At 45.0% G+C, this 13,755-nt stretch overlaps 1 protein-coding gene across 5 annotated transcripts in view; it reads right to left on the bottom strand.

Moving 5' to 3' along the window:
* Window positions 1-509: 509 nt before the first annotated feature.
* Window positions 510-13,755, bottom strand: part of ZNF438 (zinc finger protein 438) — a 175,989-nt gene continuing 162,743 nt past the window's right edge. For all 5 annotated transcript variants that reach the window (XM_032395832.1, XM_032395830.1, XM_032395831.1 and 2 more), the window contains 2 exons: window positions 2,565-4,395; window positions 510-1,225 (listed from right to left, as the gene is read on the bottom strand). In XM_032395832.1, coding sequence (XP_032251723.1) covers window positions 625-1,225; window positions 2,565-4,395 — 2,432 coding nt within the window. In that variant the 3' untranslated portion in view covers window positions 510-624. The remainder of the gene's footprint in view (window positions 1,226-2,564; window positions 4,396-13,755) is intronic.

A 13,755-nucleotide genomic window follows, 5' to 3' on the forward strand; every position in this document is an offset into this window, starting at 1 on the left:
GTACATTTAAGAAAATAGCAAAATTACAAAAAAAAAATCTAAGTCCTGGAAACATGGATTTTCAATTACAGTAGACGTGAACCTTATTAAATGTACTGCTCCATAGCCTCTCCTACTACACCAGCAAATCTGATAAATATCAACACTATACTACGCTTGAGACTGAACTGGTTTTGCCACCTGGAAACGTATTACATTTGTTGGTCTACTTAAACAGAAACCAGCTGAACAAAATGATATATGCACACACTCAGACATGCTGGAAACAGTATTTGAAGAACAGCCTCTCATTTTTTACAGTTCAATCTCCAAATTTTCATCTTTTTATTTATTCTCAAGGTCTAGGACACTAACAATTGGTACACAGAATTTTGAAATAACACTGCATGTGGCTAGAAAAATATACATCGAGGGCATATATATATATATATATATATATATATATATATATATATATATTTCATAAGAAAATAAAACTATGCACAAAATCACTTGTGCTCATTAATGCTGATCCTAACTTGTTTGACTTTTATAATTAAGCACCACCCTAGGAACACAAAGCTTTGAGAGAAAGAGAAAGCAAGCAAGCAGCACTCTCTTTAACCCCCTTCCCACCCCAGTATTTCATTGTTCAGTTTTGCCAGAAAGTCCGATCACTCCCTGGTGGGAGAGAGTATTTAAAATCGTCCATAGCTTGGGAGGGTCCTCACAGTTGTGTTGCTGCTCCCAGTGCAGGAGGAGTTCTTCCTTCCTTGGCAGTATCTGTGTGCACAAGACGCAGTTAAAGCCTGAATGGGACCGAAGTTGGGGGGCGTGGGAGCTGGGACCCGCCCCCGCCTCGCTGGGTCCTGCCTGGGCTCCTTCAGCCTTCCTGAGGATTTCCATATCCTTCTGGGGATGAAGGCAGGGCTGCCTTTTCAGTTTGGGAAATGTGGGGAACTCCTCATCAGGGGGGCCATGCTTGTTAAGCAGCTTTCTTCTTTCAGGATGCTGTTTCCAGAAAGGAGCAGCGTGTTTCACCAGGTCCTCCTGAGTGCCTCTGCTTCCTGGTAGGATCTCCTCTTGCAGCCGGCCCTGAATTTCCTCTCCGTGGATGTAAAGTAAATGAAACTTGATTTCAGCCAAAGACTGAGCAGTGATCTGACAGCGGCCACATTTGATTTGCAACTTGACTTCGTCTGCCTGGGTGAGGAGGAGGTCTTCTTCCAGGCTCGACTTGTTTGCCCTGAAAAGGGGGGAAAATAAGCCAATAGAAGATTTCACGAAAACCACAAGCAGAGCTTTTCCTCTCGGACGCTCGCCTTCAGGGATCCAAAACACCCCCGCTGAGGAGAAGTTCAGGGGGGCGGGGGAAACAGCACCCGGGGAAGCAGAAGCCACAGGTAACACCAGCCGTCACTCCTGCTTGAGGCCAACCGGTTCTCAAGCCCCCAGCGTCCGCTGAGGGAAGGGGTATTTCCCATCCTGTCTCTCCCCCAGGGGGGCTAACTACTCTTTGGTGACCAACGAGGTGTCATCAACTCAGGAGCCGGGTAGCAGCAAGTGAAGCATGGCAGGGACCCTGCTGGTTTGGCCACACTGTTGCCCTTCCTCACTAACCTTGAGCACGGAAAGCAGTGTGGACATTGTACCTAAAAATCAAAATGTACCACAGGAGACTATGAAGAAGGGGTGGTTTCTTGAGGGAGGCCGCTATATGAGTTAATGAAAGGCACAGATGTCTGCAAGTGGACAGGAATGCCCAGAGAAAAGCAGAGAAACTATAGAAAAGCCGGGAAGAAATAGGACAGGTGACCCTGACTTTAACGAATGTGACAGAGGAAGATACAACTGGATAAAGTATCTGGAACAATTAGGACAATTAAGAATGATGAGGGGGCAGAGCGTCTAAAGTTAGACAATGTTTAATTTTCCTGGTGCGAATGAGAACGGATTTCAGGGAAACTCCCCCTGTCATCCGGTGGAAAGTGGGCAAACCGAGGGGCACTCCCTTGCGTACCCACGGCTCACAGACTGCTGGTTCCTAACACCCGAAGCCAGGACCCGCACAGGGGAGCAGTGACCCGGGAAACGTTAATCCGGCCTGACAGGAAAAACTGGGCAAATGTAAAGGGTTGGGTCCGGGCACCTGAGGGTGTAGTCAGTGTGGGGCATGCAGAGTCCCCACCATGGGTCAGACTGTATTCTGGGGCAAAGGATGGTGTTTAGATATAAATTCTGTGGCCAAAAGTTTGGGGACAGTTATTTTGTAGAGAGCACCGGGAACTATATGCAGCACTTTACTGCTTCTTATTTCAGATGCCAAAATCCTCCCTCACTCTGTTGTCCCCAGCAGACCTGGAACCTGCCTTACAGGGGTGAGAGTAATGAAACACCGTCACTGCTCGGAAACCCAAGAGAAATGAGATCACTCTTTAGAGAACGAGGAGGAAGAGGCAGCTACCTTAGGAAATCTTCACTTGAGGGATGTTTCTACACAGTCATCTTTCTGAATACGACACCTCACCCTGTTCTCCAAATCCCAAGCGCCCTCCCTGCCGGGCCCCCGTCCCATGAGCACTCACCTCTCCACGGATCCCTCCGGCCCTCGTGCGCTCAGGCCCCTGTTCTTCGGCACGTCCCCTGGCGGCCTCTCCCCGGGGGAGGGCTCGGTGCTGATGACGACCCGGTGCACTTCTTTTAGATGGCCGAAGTAGACTCGGATGTGGCCGAACACCTTGGCGCAAAATTCGCAGCACACGAGTTTCTTGAGACGGTTCTCACCGTGGTGGAGTTTCATGTGCGTGCTCAGGCTGCCGGGCCGCACGTACGCCTTGCGACAGATCCGACAACTGTACGGCCGTCTGTCCGTGTGTGTGTTCATGTGGTCTCGGAGGTGCTGTTTGAACTGGAAGTGGTGGTTGCAGACGTGGCACCGGTGCCAAGGCTTCTTGATGCCCGGGAAGCCATTCCGCAGCGCGGAGCTGGGCTTCGCAGAGGCGCCGCCATCCTGCCTCCAGCCCAGATACTTAGGAGTGAGTGAATTATCGAACAGAACGTCCTGTGCCAGGCTGCCGGGGGTGGGGGGCTGTAACACACCTGCTGGAGAAGCCACGGGAGCCAGAGTGGGCACCACGATCACAGGCTTAGGCATAATGCTGCGGTATTTCTTCAGAGCCCCGGGTTTTTGGTCTCTGGATTCTTGGGGATCGGTTTTCACTCTTTCTTTACTCTCTTTACACTTATTAATGATACACTTCCTCCTTTTCCCCTGAAACGCCAACATTTCCTCCGGTACCTTTCGTTTTCGTACTCTTCTCTTCGCCGCCCCGCTGTTCAGTTTTGCTTTGTGGCTGAGATCCAGCCTGGTGGCAGGACAAGAAGCACTCTCGCAGGGACTCTGCTTTGACGACTGTGGTGCAGGTGTCTTGCCAACCATTTTGGTGGCTGCCTGAAAGCCTTCCGTGATGGAGAAGGTCTGATCACAGACGGCCCTGAGCCCAGGCAGAGAACCATCTGCGGTGGTAACCCCCGAGGGACCCTTGCACACCTCCACTGTTCTCATTCTGGCGTACGGGAGGATTGGCAGTTTACCTTTGGGGACTGGAGAGATGAGCTGAACTGTGTTGCCAAAAACAGCTGGTGATAAAATGGTCATGGCTTTTGCAAGATTGACTTGTTCTTTCAGTTTTCCACCGGCAACGGAAGAAGGCTTACAGCAGGTTTTCCTGGTCGCCAAGTTCGCTTTCCCCGAAGTCCTTCCGAGGTCCTGCTTGGCAGAGGGCTCCTCTGGTGTGGATGGTGTTGGGGCGGCAGGAGGGCTCGGATCTCCACGGTCACTGGCCACCGGAGGTGGAGAGTCTCCGGGGCCACCTTGGTTGGCTGGTGGCGCTGAGCTGACGCCGGCTGGGGCTTGGGCTCGTGACGGCGCCTGCTCCAAGGGGCCGGCTTTGTGCGGGGCCTCGGGATGGTCAGGTGGGGTGGGGGACGTTTGGGTTTGGGCAGGAGGTATGCCACCGCCACTCTCAGAGGAGCTCCGAACGGGTTTCTTTCTTGATCCTTTGTTATTTCTCGGGGGTTGGTATCGGGGAATAGGCAGTTTAAGGTTTTCAGGCAGCGGTAGTCTGGGCTTCTGGATTGGCTGAGCTGAGGTTACGTGTGGCAGGGCGACGAGAGAAAACGTCCCCTCCTGTCCAGCAACCTGCATCAGAGCATAATTTTGGGCGGGCACCCCCAGGGGCTTGGTGTTGCTGGAGGGTCCTGGATTCACCTGCTCGGAGAGTGACGGGGAATGGCAGGATAGCAGTCTGGACGTTAGGACTTTGGGCACGATTTTTGGCGCAATGGTCCTAAACTGACTCTTACTCTGCAAACCTTTCCCACTCTGAATCTTTCCAGAAGGGATGTGTGATTCGCCTGCAATGACAATACAATATAAAAAGTCACTCTAGTGTTGCTGTCCTACTGTGGAGAGTTTACTCACCTGCAGTGCACTCCCAGGCCCACCCCGGCCCTTCTGGGCGAAATCCTGTGTTCCTCCAGACCCAGCCTTAAAGTCAACTCCTGTCCACCTTCCCAGGGGCTGATTAGTCTCCGCTATGGTTCCAAGGCCCCCAGGATAACACTGACCATTTTCCGTAATAATTTATCTGTTTGTGAGTCCCCACCACTCAACACAGAGCTTCTCGAGAGCTGGCCTCTGTCTTTCCCAAACTGTTTTCCACAAGTTCACCTTCTCCATACCTAGTTCCGGTTCCTGATCTCCCTTCCTGACCTCCCACGCTGCAAAGACTCTCCTCTGGTATGTTCTGCTGTGTATTTCACTTATTTTAAGGACACGTCTTGTTTTCCCGATTAAGCTGTGAGAGGGGAAAGCCTATATTTAATCCATATCCATATGTCCCACTGTATCTTCAGTGTGAAACAAGCGTTTCGTGTATCAAGCTCGTTTCTCTCTCACTTTCAGGACCCACCATTTGACCCACGAGCAGTGGGTTGTTTTGCGCAGCGGAGGAAGGAATTCCAGACTGAATGCTAGCTTTGTTGCTATTTCCCACGTGACTTGTGAATTTCTTCTCACACCTTTCAAACTGTTTATGTGTGCTTTTGCAATTAAATCACAGCATTAAAAAGGCTGATGTGACACCTTAAAAAATGCTGAAGAAAAACAAAATGATACAAAATGATAAGATACGGAGACAACATAAAAAATGCATGAATCACATAAAAAGCACCTGCTGGGACACTAATAGGAATAATTTTAACTGATAACAGTAACACTTCCTACTCCTGGGATGTATTAGGTTAACGAAAGAGCAATTACAACTACTCTAAGAGAGTAACTAAGGCAACATTTCCATGCACCACTTCTAAGAACTGAATCATCTTTTTTATTCCCCCAAGACCTCAAGGTCATCAGGCCTGGCTGTGGAAGAGCTCCCCTTTTCTAAGTGCCTCATTTTAGTCAAACTTCACTCCCACTCCCACTTACGAGGTACCCACGCCACTCTAGGGATTGGCTATGACAGCCCCACATCCCCTTTCTAAAACCTTCGGGGCCAGATGTATTTTGCGATTTATACTTTAAATTTTAGAAAAGTAGTAAGATGCATAAACCAACTGTTATGGAAACATCCAGCAGGGTGTGCAGAGCACCCAAATTAAACCTCTTACCACGTGTGTAGTAAAACAGATGAGTATTCGCAAAACAGTGGGACAAAGGAAGATTTTTTAAAATTGTCTCACTTGGTTCAGGTTTTGCCTCTGAATGAGTTCTGGTATCCAACTTTTGATAACATTTTCTGTTTTCTGAGCTTTTGAGATTTCGGAGTTGTGGATGAAGGACCAAAGGGCTGCTCGGGGGATACCAAGGACACAAAGATGAATGGCACAATTTCTGCCTTCGGAAGCTGACAATTAAAATATTTTTTAAATCAGCCTAGATTTTAATGTCTACAGTTATCAAAACTAACAATTTTAACAGAAAGCTGTTTCTTTTGGCAAAAATGACACTCCTCACGTAAATATGTAGGACAGTAGGAATAAGGGTGAAATGTATACTGACCAACTTGTTTTAGAAAGTAATCACTCTTTGGTGACGAAGAAGTATGTTAAAAACACATTTCATGTGGCAGCTTGCATTAGAGTAAGAAGAGAAAAGATGAGGACAATGTTCTGGAAAAACTCAGGCTGGGATAATTGTGTGATCTGTTGGGATCCTTTTTAGCTTTGTTTCCATTAAGTTCATGTGTAAATAAACAGGCCAATCACCTCACAACAGTCTCCGAAATGTGTCTGCCACATTGGCTTCTTCCTACATACTTTGATTTATTTTCTGGTTCTATATTTATGGCTTTTAAATTTAAATGTCTTTCATTTTATGCCTTATCTTCTCATTTTGTGGAAGAAGTACTGAAGTAAGTCGTAAAGAAATATGTTAAATCAGGATTGAGTTTACAAAAAGCTTAATGTTATTGAGAGCTCTTGGTTGCTTAAAGACAAGGCTTATTAAATAATTACATTAGTGATAATAATGGTCTTGGCATCTACACAACAAATTGATGAGGGAGGAAGAGGAGAGAAAACATGGGGTCCTTTAGATCCACTTCATACTCCTAACTAAGCACAGAAGAACTGGAAGAAAGGCTGCTTTGTCCCTCATCAGTCATAAATCCTCTTCAATAACATGTGACAATACTACATCACAGAACAAGACACATTACCTCACTCATTTGCTCAAAACTGTCCAGTGGCTCTTTATCTCAGAGCTGGAGCCAAAGTCCTTGCAATGGCGTGAAAGGCCTCATGCCATGCGGCTCCTGGGAACCTCTCTGACCGACTTCCTCCGTCGGCTACCCTCCAGCCACGGTGGCCTCCTTGCTCTTCCTTCCAGGTGCCACACGCCTGCTTCCTTAGCCTCCACACTTGCTGTGCTCACTGCCAGGACGCCACCTCCTTCCTCCAGATAAATCCCCGGTACTTGCTGCAGCGTTTCCTTCAAGTCTGGTCAAATGGCTTCTTCCCAAGGAGCTCTTCTCTGACCACCTGAATTGAAACTACCCCCATTCTGAACTCCCTACCCCCTTTCCTATTGTAATTTTCTCTAGCACATTGGCTCCATCTCCCAGATTACATTATGGGCCACTGCCTTCCCTCACTGAAGTGGATCTCTTGAGGGCAGAGTCTGTCTCCAGGGTCTGGAAGAGTGTTGGGCATGTGGCAGAAATGTCATAATTATCATTATAATTACTTGTTGAAGTCGTAAGTGGTAATGAAGTGATTCATGGCTGAAATAAAGAATTTACAGATTCAGCTTAGAAAACCGTCTTAAAAAAAAAAAAAAGGAAGGGGGCCACAGTTTAAAAGCAAACTTTAACTTTTCCAGGTTTTTAAAATTAAAAAAGGAGAGGATCTATGTCCAGAAAAAAAATTTTTTTCAATTTAATTTCACTGCCAGAATAAGAAACTGGGTTAGCATCATGATAAAACCCTTTAATATAAAGGGGATCGGTGAGGCCCGCTGACTAACCATCTGAGGGAGTAAGAGAGAACAGTAAATTATGCTGCTCGGGAACAAGATAACACAGAGCAGCAACAAGCAGGCTCTGAAGAAGAAACTGCTTTTGAAAAAAACAGACATCCACAGAGGGGCAAAGTGGGGAATGAAGAGAGAAGAAACAACTGGAAATGGAAAAACTGAACCTCAGAGGCAGAGAATGGTGATGTCAACATGAAGAAGACCAGAAATAACAAAGACCAGAAGGTACAGCTGAAGCAACAACCCGTGGTCAAGGTCACTTCAAAGCCTCTAAAGATTTAAGTTGGGAAGGGGCTTCCTATTTTTTATGACCAAGTGTAAGAAAGCAACCTTCTGACAGTGAAGGTTTCCAGAAATGAAACTAGATATACTTTAGAGAGCCATCCAAAAGGGAGCAAGCTAATTATGATGCATTTAAAGTTAATGTGCTTTGATTGATCTTCAAAAGTTTCTACGTTACAGTGGAAATAAAATCACACAGGAAGAACACCGTCATTCAAAGGAAAAGGAGGCCACTGTGATCTGGGAACAGAGGGAAGCCTTTGGCTCTGGCTGGGGTACGTGGCTGCCCCAGCGCGGGAGAACACTGAGCGGTGAGCAGCCCGGGCAGCCTGCAGCGACAGTTCAAGGTACCATGTATGATGTCTGCCAGACGGAGTCAACTCTCAAGTTTGCTGCAATTCAAAGAAGTGGATCTGGGGGTAGAACCGTTGATAAGTTGTCTTCGTAATCAACAGTTACAGGGTAATCACAAGAAATCTGTGGGGTGAAAGATAGGGCCTTACTGGATAAATGTAACCTTGTCATGCTGGCCTGGATCTATCAGGAAGTATGGACAAGGGTGAGGGTGTCCAGGAACGTGCTGTTGGCATCCCTTTTCCCAGAACCATTAATGATGGAGCGACATGGAATGGGGTGATGCAGTAGAAGAAATGTAAGGCAGGAGAAAGAGGACAAGGTCCCCAAAGAGAAGAAAAGTAACCCCTAGGAATTACTTAAATATGTCCAGCAACAGGGACATCATAAAATAACCATCCAACCATCCAATGTAATGCTATGCAACAGTAAGATAGAAAGGTGAGCTAGACCGATCTGGAATATTCTCCAAGATGTGAGATGTATAGTGTGCTATCACTTGGATTAAAAAAAAAATAGTGAGGTACACACACACAAATATATTTCTGCTATGCACAGAATATCTCTGAAGGGAAGCAAAAGAAACTGGCCTCGATGGTGGCCTTTGGGTTGGGGGGCATGGGAAACGAAGCGGTCAGGATGGGACATATGCTTCTTTTCCACTGAACACTCCCTGTGCCCGGCACACAGGAGGTGCTCGCCAATATCTGTTGGATGAATGCAAGGAAAATGAGGTTTCCCTTCTGAATGTGTTTTTAAAACGGGTACCTTTGGGGATAAGTCACGGTGGGTAGGTACGTGTCTGCATAAATGAGTGTGTCTAGATTACATACAGAGTGTCTGTTTTCTGTTTTCCTTGTCTTAAAAGGACAAGAATTGCTAACAATGAGGGAAGTAATCTGATAATTTGACAGGCCGTGCATAACTGTCCTCCAAAGTTAAACACTGAGAAGTACTAGAGCTCATTACTTCCCAAGGACAATGGGAGTCCTGAGGATTGTTCCTGCAAACCCTGGGCTCTTTAGGATAAAACGAGGCAATTTGCAATAAAGGTCAGTTATGCTAGAATAACTACAGAGTTTTGTTTGTTTGTTTGTTTTTAAGTAGTTTGAACAATAGGAGTCCGTAGAGAAGCTGAAAATGCCGTTAACTTTTTAAAACTCTAAAACATGAGGACGGCGTGGCTGTAGGAAGTCTTTCTTGGCAATGTAGCCACAACAGTGGTTTGCTTCACACGCATTTACAAGGCCTCCCCAGATGGTGTGATCTAAAAACCCTCCCCTGTCACCTACTGAATTATAGATCTCAAAGAACTGTGCACTAAATAATGAGAAGTAGAAATTTCCAGTGACATTCATAATTTCTGGAAATCCTGCAAAATTTCCCATAACACAGTTAAAGAGACTCACAGGACTCTCAGGCACTAAACATGGACTTTTATTAACTGAAAACATAAAAGGCTCACTCAGTAAAATTAATTTTGTGCAATTATACAACGTGAAACTTAATATTAGGATTTTAAATATGGGCTGTTTTTACTATGTTAAGCGTATTAAAAATAACTATTTTGCAAAGTGACATTTACAGTTGGTGAAAAGTTGCTGGAACTATGGATTAAAGAAAAACATGGAGGTATGGAGTCCTTATTATGGGCTGGGATCTGTGCTAGGTCTTTTCATTGAGCCCTCACACAAATGTTGCAAGTAACTTATTGTCCCCTTTTCACAGATTAAGAAAAATGAGACTTGAGGAAGTTAAGTAATTGCCAAAGTCCATGCCACGCAGATCTGTCCCATTCTGATTTGAAGCAGTGACCTTCCCCTCCTTCATTCTCCCCACAAAAGGGCTACATTATAAACAAAGTTGTCCTAATTAACTACAAGATATAATGCTATCTCCGAATTTTAAGGAGAGGAAAAAAAGGGAAACTTGAAATAGAAATGGCCTGTCATACCCCAAAACTTTGCTTACCATTAAATGAGACTTTCTGAAAGCCCACTCATTAAAGAGAATTCATGAGAAATTAATAGTCATTTGAAGGTTAAAGCAGATTTTTTAAAGTTGAACTTGCCCTTACTATCCACAGGACTCTGACAAGTCCAATAAAGTTGCCAGATGCTACTTGTTTGGAGAAGGTACAATGTGTGTCTCCTCCTCCAACACCACCAAAGGACCGGTCTGATGGGCGTCGGTTGCAGGCAGAGACAGCAGAGGGAAGAATGAGGGCTTGATGGTACTAAGTGCCACCATGAGAGCCAGCTTGATCACAGTCTCACAACAAGGCCTAGACAATACTAAGTAAGAGACAAGCACAAGGGCGGGTGATTCTGTAGATGGCTGTAATCATCAACTCCCTCATTTCCCCTGGCAGAACCAAGGCCTGCTCTGTGGCTTGAGTGAAGTTGGTCCCCCTCATCCCTTCGTTGGTTTGGGCACAGTTCCATTACCCCATCTGTTTGGGACCCCCAGGCCTTCTGCTGAGCATGGAGTAGGGAGCGGGCGGAGAGATGAGAGGCCCAGCTCTTGAAACGGGCTCCCCAGACCTAGGCTCAGAACACAAGTGCTGCCAGAGTCTTAGCCACAAAAGAGCCAAAACTTTCAGATGTTGTTTAGGTTTTAATTTTATTAAACTGAAAAACCCTATTTTTAATTTTATTTGTTGGCATCCCTGTTCTCCCTTTCCCTTGGCTTTCAAATGATAAATTCCAGCTGGGGTTCAAACTGTTTCCCAAGATGGTCTCTGGTTAAAACAAATATGGTAAAACCCTGGAGAAGTATGAGATGAAAGAAACAGCTCATAACACAAGGGAGCTCAACTTAATTTTGCTGAAAAACCTATAAACACATTGAGCCATTGCCTACCCTCTCCCCAAGGCACCGCCCAGCCTCTGCAGCAACAGAATCAACAGGAATTTCTTCAGCACTGACTACAGACTACACTGTAGAATGTGCTGGCAAAAGGCACAGAGTTGTTTTGTGTCTAAGGACTCAGGATGCCAAATATCATTTCTAGTCCACTTATGTGGAACACTAAGAGTCCTAGAGTCAGTACATCTAGGACCCAGATTTCAATCGGGTATCTTGTATCCAGAGTCCAGTTTTGTTTGTTCTGCTTGCACACTTCCTGCTCTGCAGAGCCACACTCTCTGCTAACGCCTTCTCCTCCCCCCCACCCCGTAATAACACCCCCAGTGACAGCCAGGCACCCTCCCTGCAGCACAGGCCTGTGAGAGCTGTCCTGCCAGACCGTGAATTCATTGCCTCACTTAGCAAGAAAAGCAATGCTTGCTTTCTGAGCACAGGAGTTTCTTTACTTCCTAGCACTTATCAAATACTTTAAATGCACTGTGTCATTGAATCGCCGCAAAAACCTGAGTTAGAAATTTCTGTTCAGGGGCTCCTGGGTGGTGCAGTTGGTTAAGCGTCTGACTCTTGACTTCAGCTCAGGTCCTGATCTGCTTGGATATTCTCTCCCTCTGCCCTTTTCCCTGCTTGTGCGCACGTGTGTGCTCTCATTCGCTCTTAATTAAATAAATAAATAAATAAATAAATAAATAAATCTTAAAAAAAAAAAATTACTGCTAAGTACTTTTTATAGCTCAAGATTTCGAAGCTGGTTCAGTAACGGTGCTGGAACTCAAACCCTGGCCCAGTGGACATGCTGACTGAGCTATTACGCATGGTGATGGCCTCTATCGTGGTCGCCAGTGAAAACATGGGGTTTGGGGTTCAGACAGATGTGGTTTCAGCTCCTGGCTCTGTCTCGTGGCTTGGGAAAGTCACTCTCTGAGCCTAACTGTCCTCATTTATGAAATGCGCCTAAGAGTATCTTGCTGCAAAGGTCACGGTCAGGATTAAATGAAAAAAGTACCCACGAAGGTGCCAGGATAGTGCCTACCACAGTTAGATGCTCAGCAGACATTAGTCTTTCACTTTCTCTTGACAAGAAGTATACGAAGTTCCTGACAGTTATTTCTGGTGGGAAGACAAAAAAATGCACAAATCTTGAATGCTAATCATATGGAAATAGTACTGAATCCTTAAACTTATGTTTCTTTTTTGAAAGGTAAATAAAGGAAAGAGGGAAGGAATGGCTATTATTTGTGAATAATGGTCCCAATAAAACTGTAAAGCATTTTTTCTTTCATGCTGCTCTCGGCTCTCCAGCCACCTCTTTGGCAGCTCGACCTTCCCCACATCTCATCTATCCTATCACCCCCTCTTCCTCCCTGCCCCCAAATTTTCCATCCCAGTTGACAAAGTGCTAATCAGATGAACAATTGTAGTGAATGGGAGTTAACATATGTGCATTTTAAAGAGCTGTTTTACCGGGACACTCTTCCCTGCTTTTGTTTATATTGAGTATAGATGCTAATTGTTGTTCTCAACCCTGGCCAGGAAGAAAGCCACTCCCCTAGTAGTAGACCTTTCAGGGGTGGGGCTGAGCCCAGGTCTCAGTGGCCTAGAGCAGAACTAGGGATGCTGGGCACAGCCCTGCAGGACCCTGAGAGCAATAGCCATGTGATTTTGCATTTCAGGAGAGAAAATATCCTCTCACAGAGGATAGGGACAGGTCAACTGCAGTTTTGAAAGCACTTTCTTGAAGATTTCAGTGTTTTGGTGATGGAATCATTAAGAAAAAAGTTTAAGACAGCATAAGAAAAGATAGAAAGAAAAGGTGGGCACCAAAAGAGGAGCCCATAAAATTGAATAAATTAGACATGTAAATATATCAGGAAGCAAGAGGAAACAAGCATTCTTTATGGAAGAATTTAAAAGCCAATTACCTAAAACGTTAATGGCACTAAAAGGAAAACTAATACAACAGGGTTTGTTAAGTTCAAGTAACTAATTATTCTTTTTGGACCGCATAATTCATGTCCCAAATGAAAAGAAAATGTAAAAAGCTTTATCATTTAAAATACATTTTAATAATCCTCCATTTCAATGAATTTCTCCTTCATTTTAATTATCAGTCCTTATTTCTGGGAGGAATTTTTGATTTCAAGCGCTTCTGATGAAAAGCAGTTGAGAACTATATGAAATCTTTTAATTTTTAATACATTTAGAAAGATAAAGTTATTAATCTTTTTGGCCAAAAAAAATTATAACATGCACAAGATTTTATTCATTATTACAAAACAGTCAATTTTGTATCTTCACCCAAATCTAAGAATGACTGGATAGCATGAAAATGTAACTAAAAGCTTATGATCTATGGGGGACACAAAGCAAGACAAATAGAAACTTCTGAAGTGCTTTATTAATCCCATTCTCCCATTCTTCTTATTTTTTCTTTTTAAGAATTTATTTATTTATTTGACAGAGAGAGAGAGTGAGAGAACACAAGCAGGGGAACAGCAGAGGGAGAGGGAGAAGCAGGTTCCCGCTGGGCAGGGAGCCCAATGCGGGGCTCGATCCTAGAACCCTGGGATCATGACCTGAGCTGAAGGCAGTCGCTTAACCAACTGAGCCACCCAGGCGCTCCATCTCCCATTCTTCTTCTTATTGTTAACATTAACTGGAATTATTAAGATTCAGTTGGGTCACATAGTTGAAATTCAGAAGACCTTGATAACAACTTCTTCCAGGTAAAGACATTT

This window comes from Phoca vitulina, unplaced genomic scaffold (assembly GCF_004348235.1).
Source record: "Phoca vitulina isolate PV1807 unplaced genomic scaffold, GSC_HSeal_1.0 scaffold88, whole genome shotgun sequence".
Classification (NCBI taxonomy): domain Eukaryota; kingdom Metazoa; phylum Chordata; class Mammalia; order Carnivora; family Phocidae; genus Phoca; species Phoca vitulina.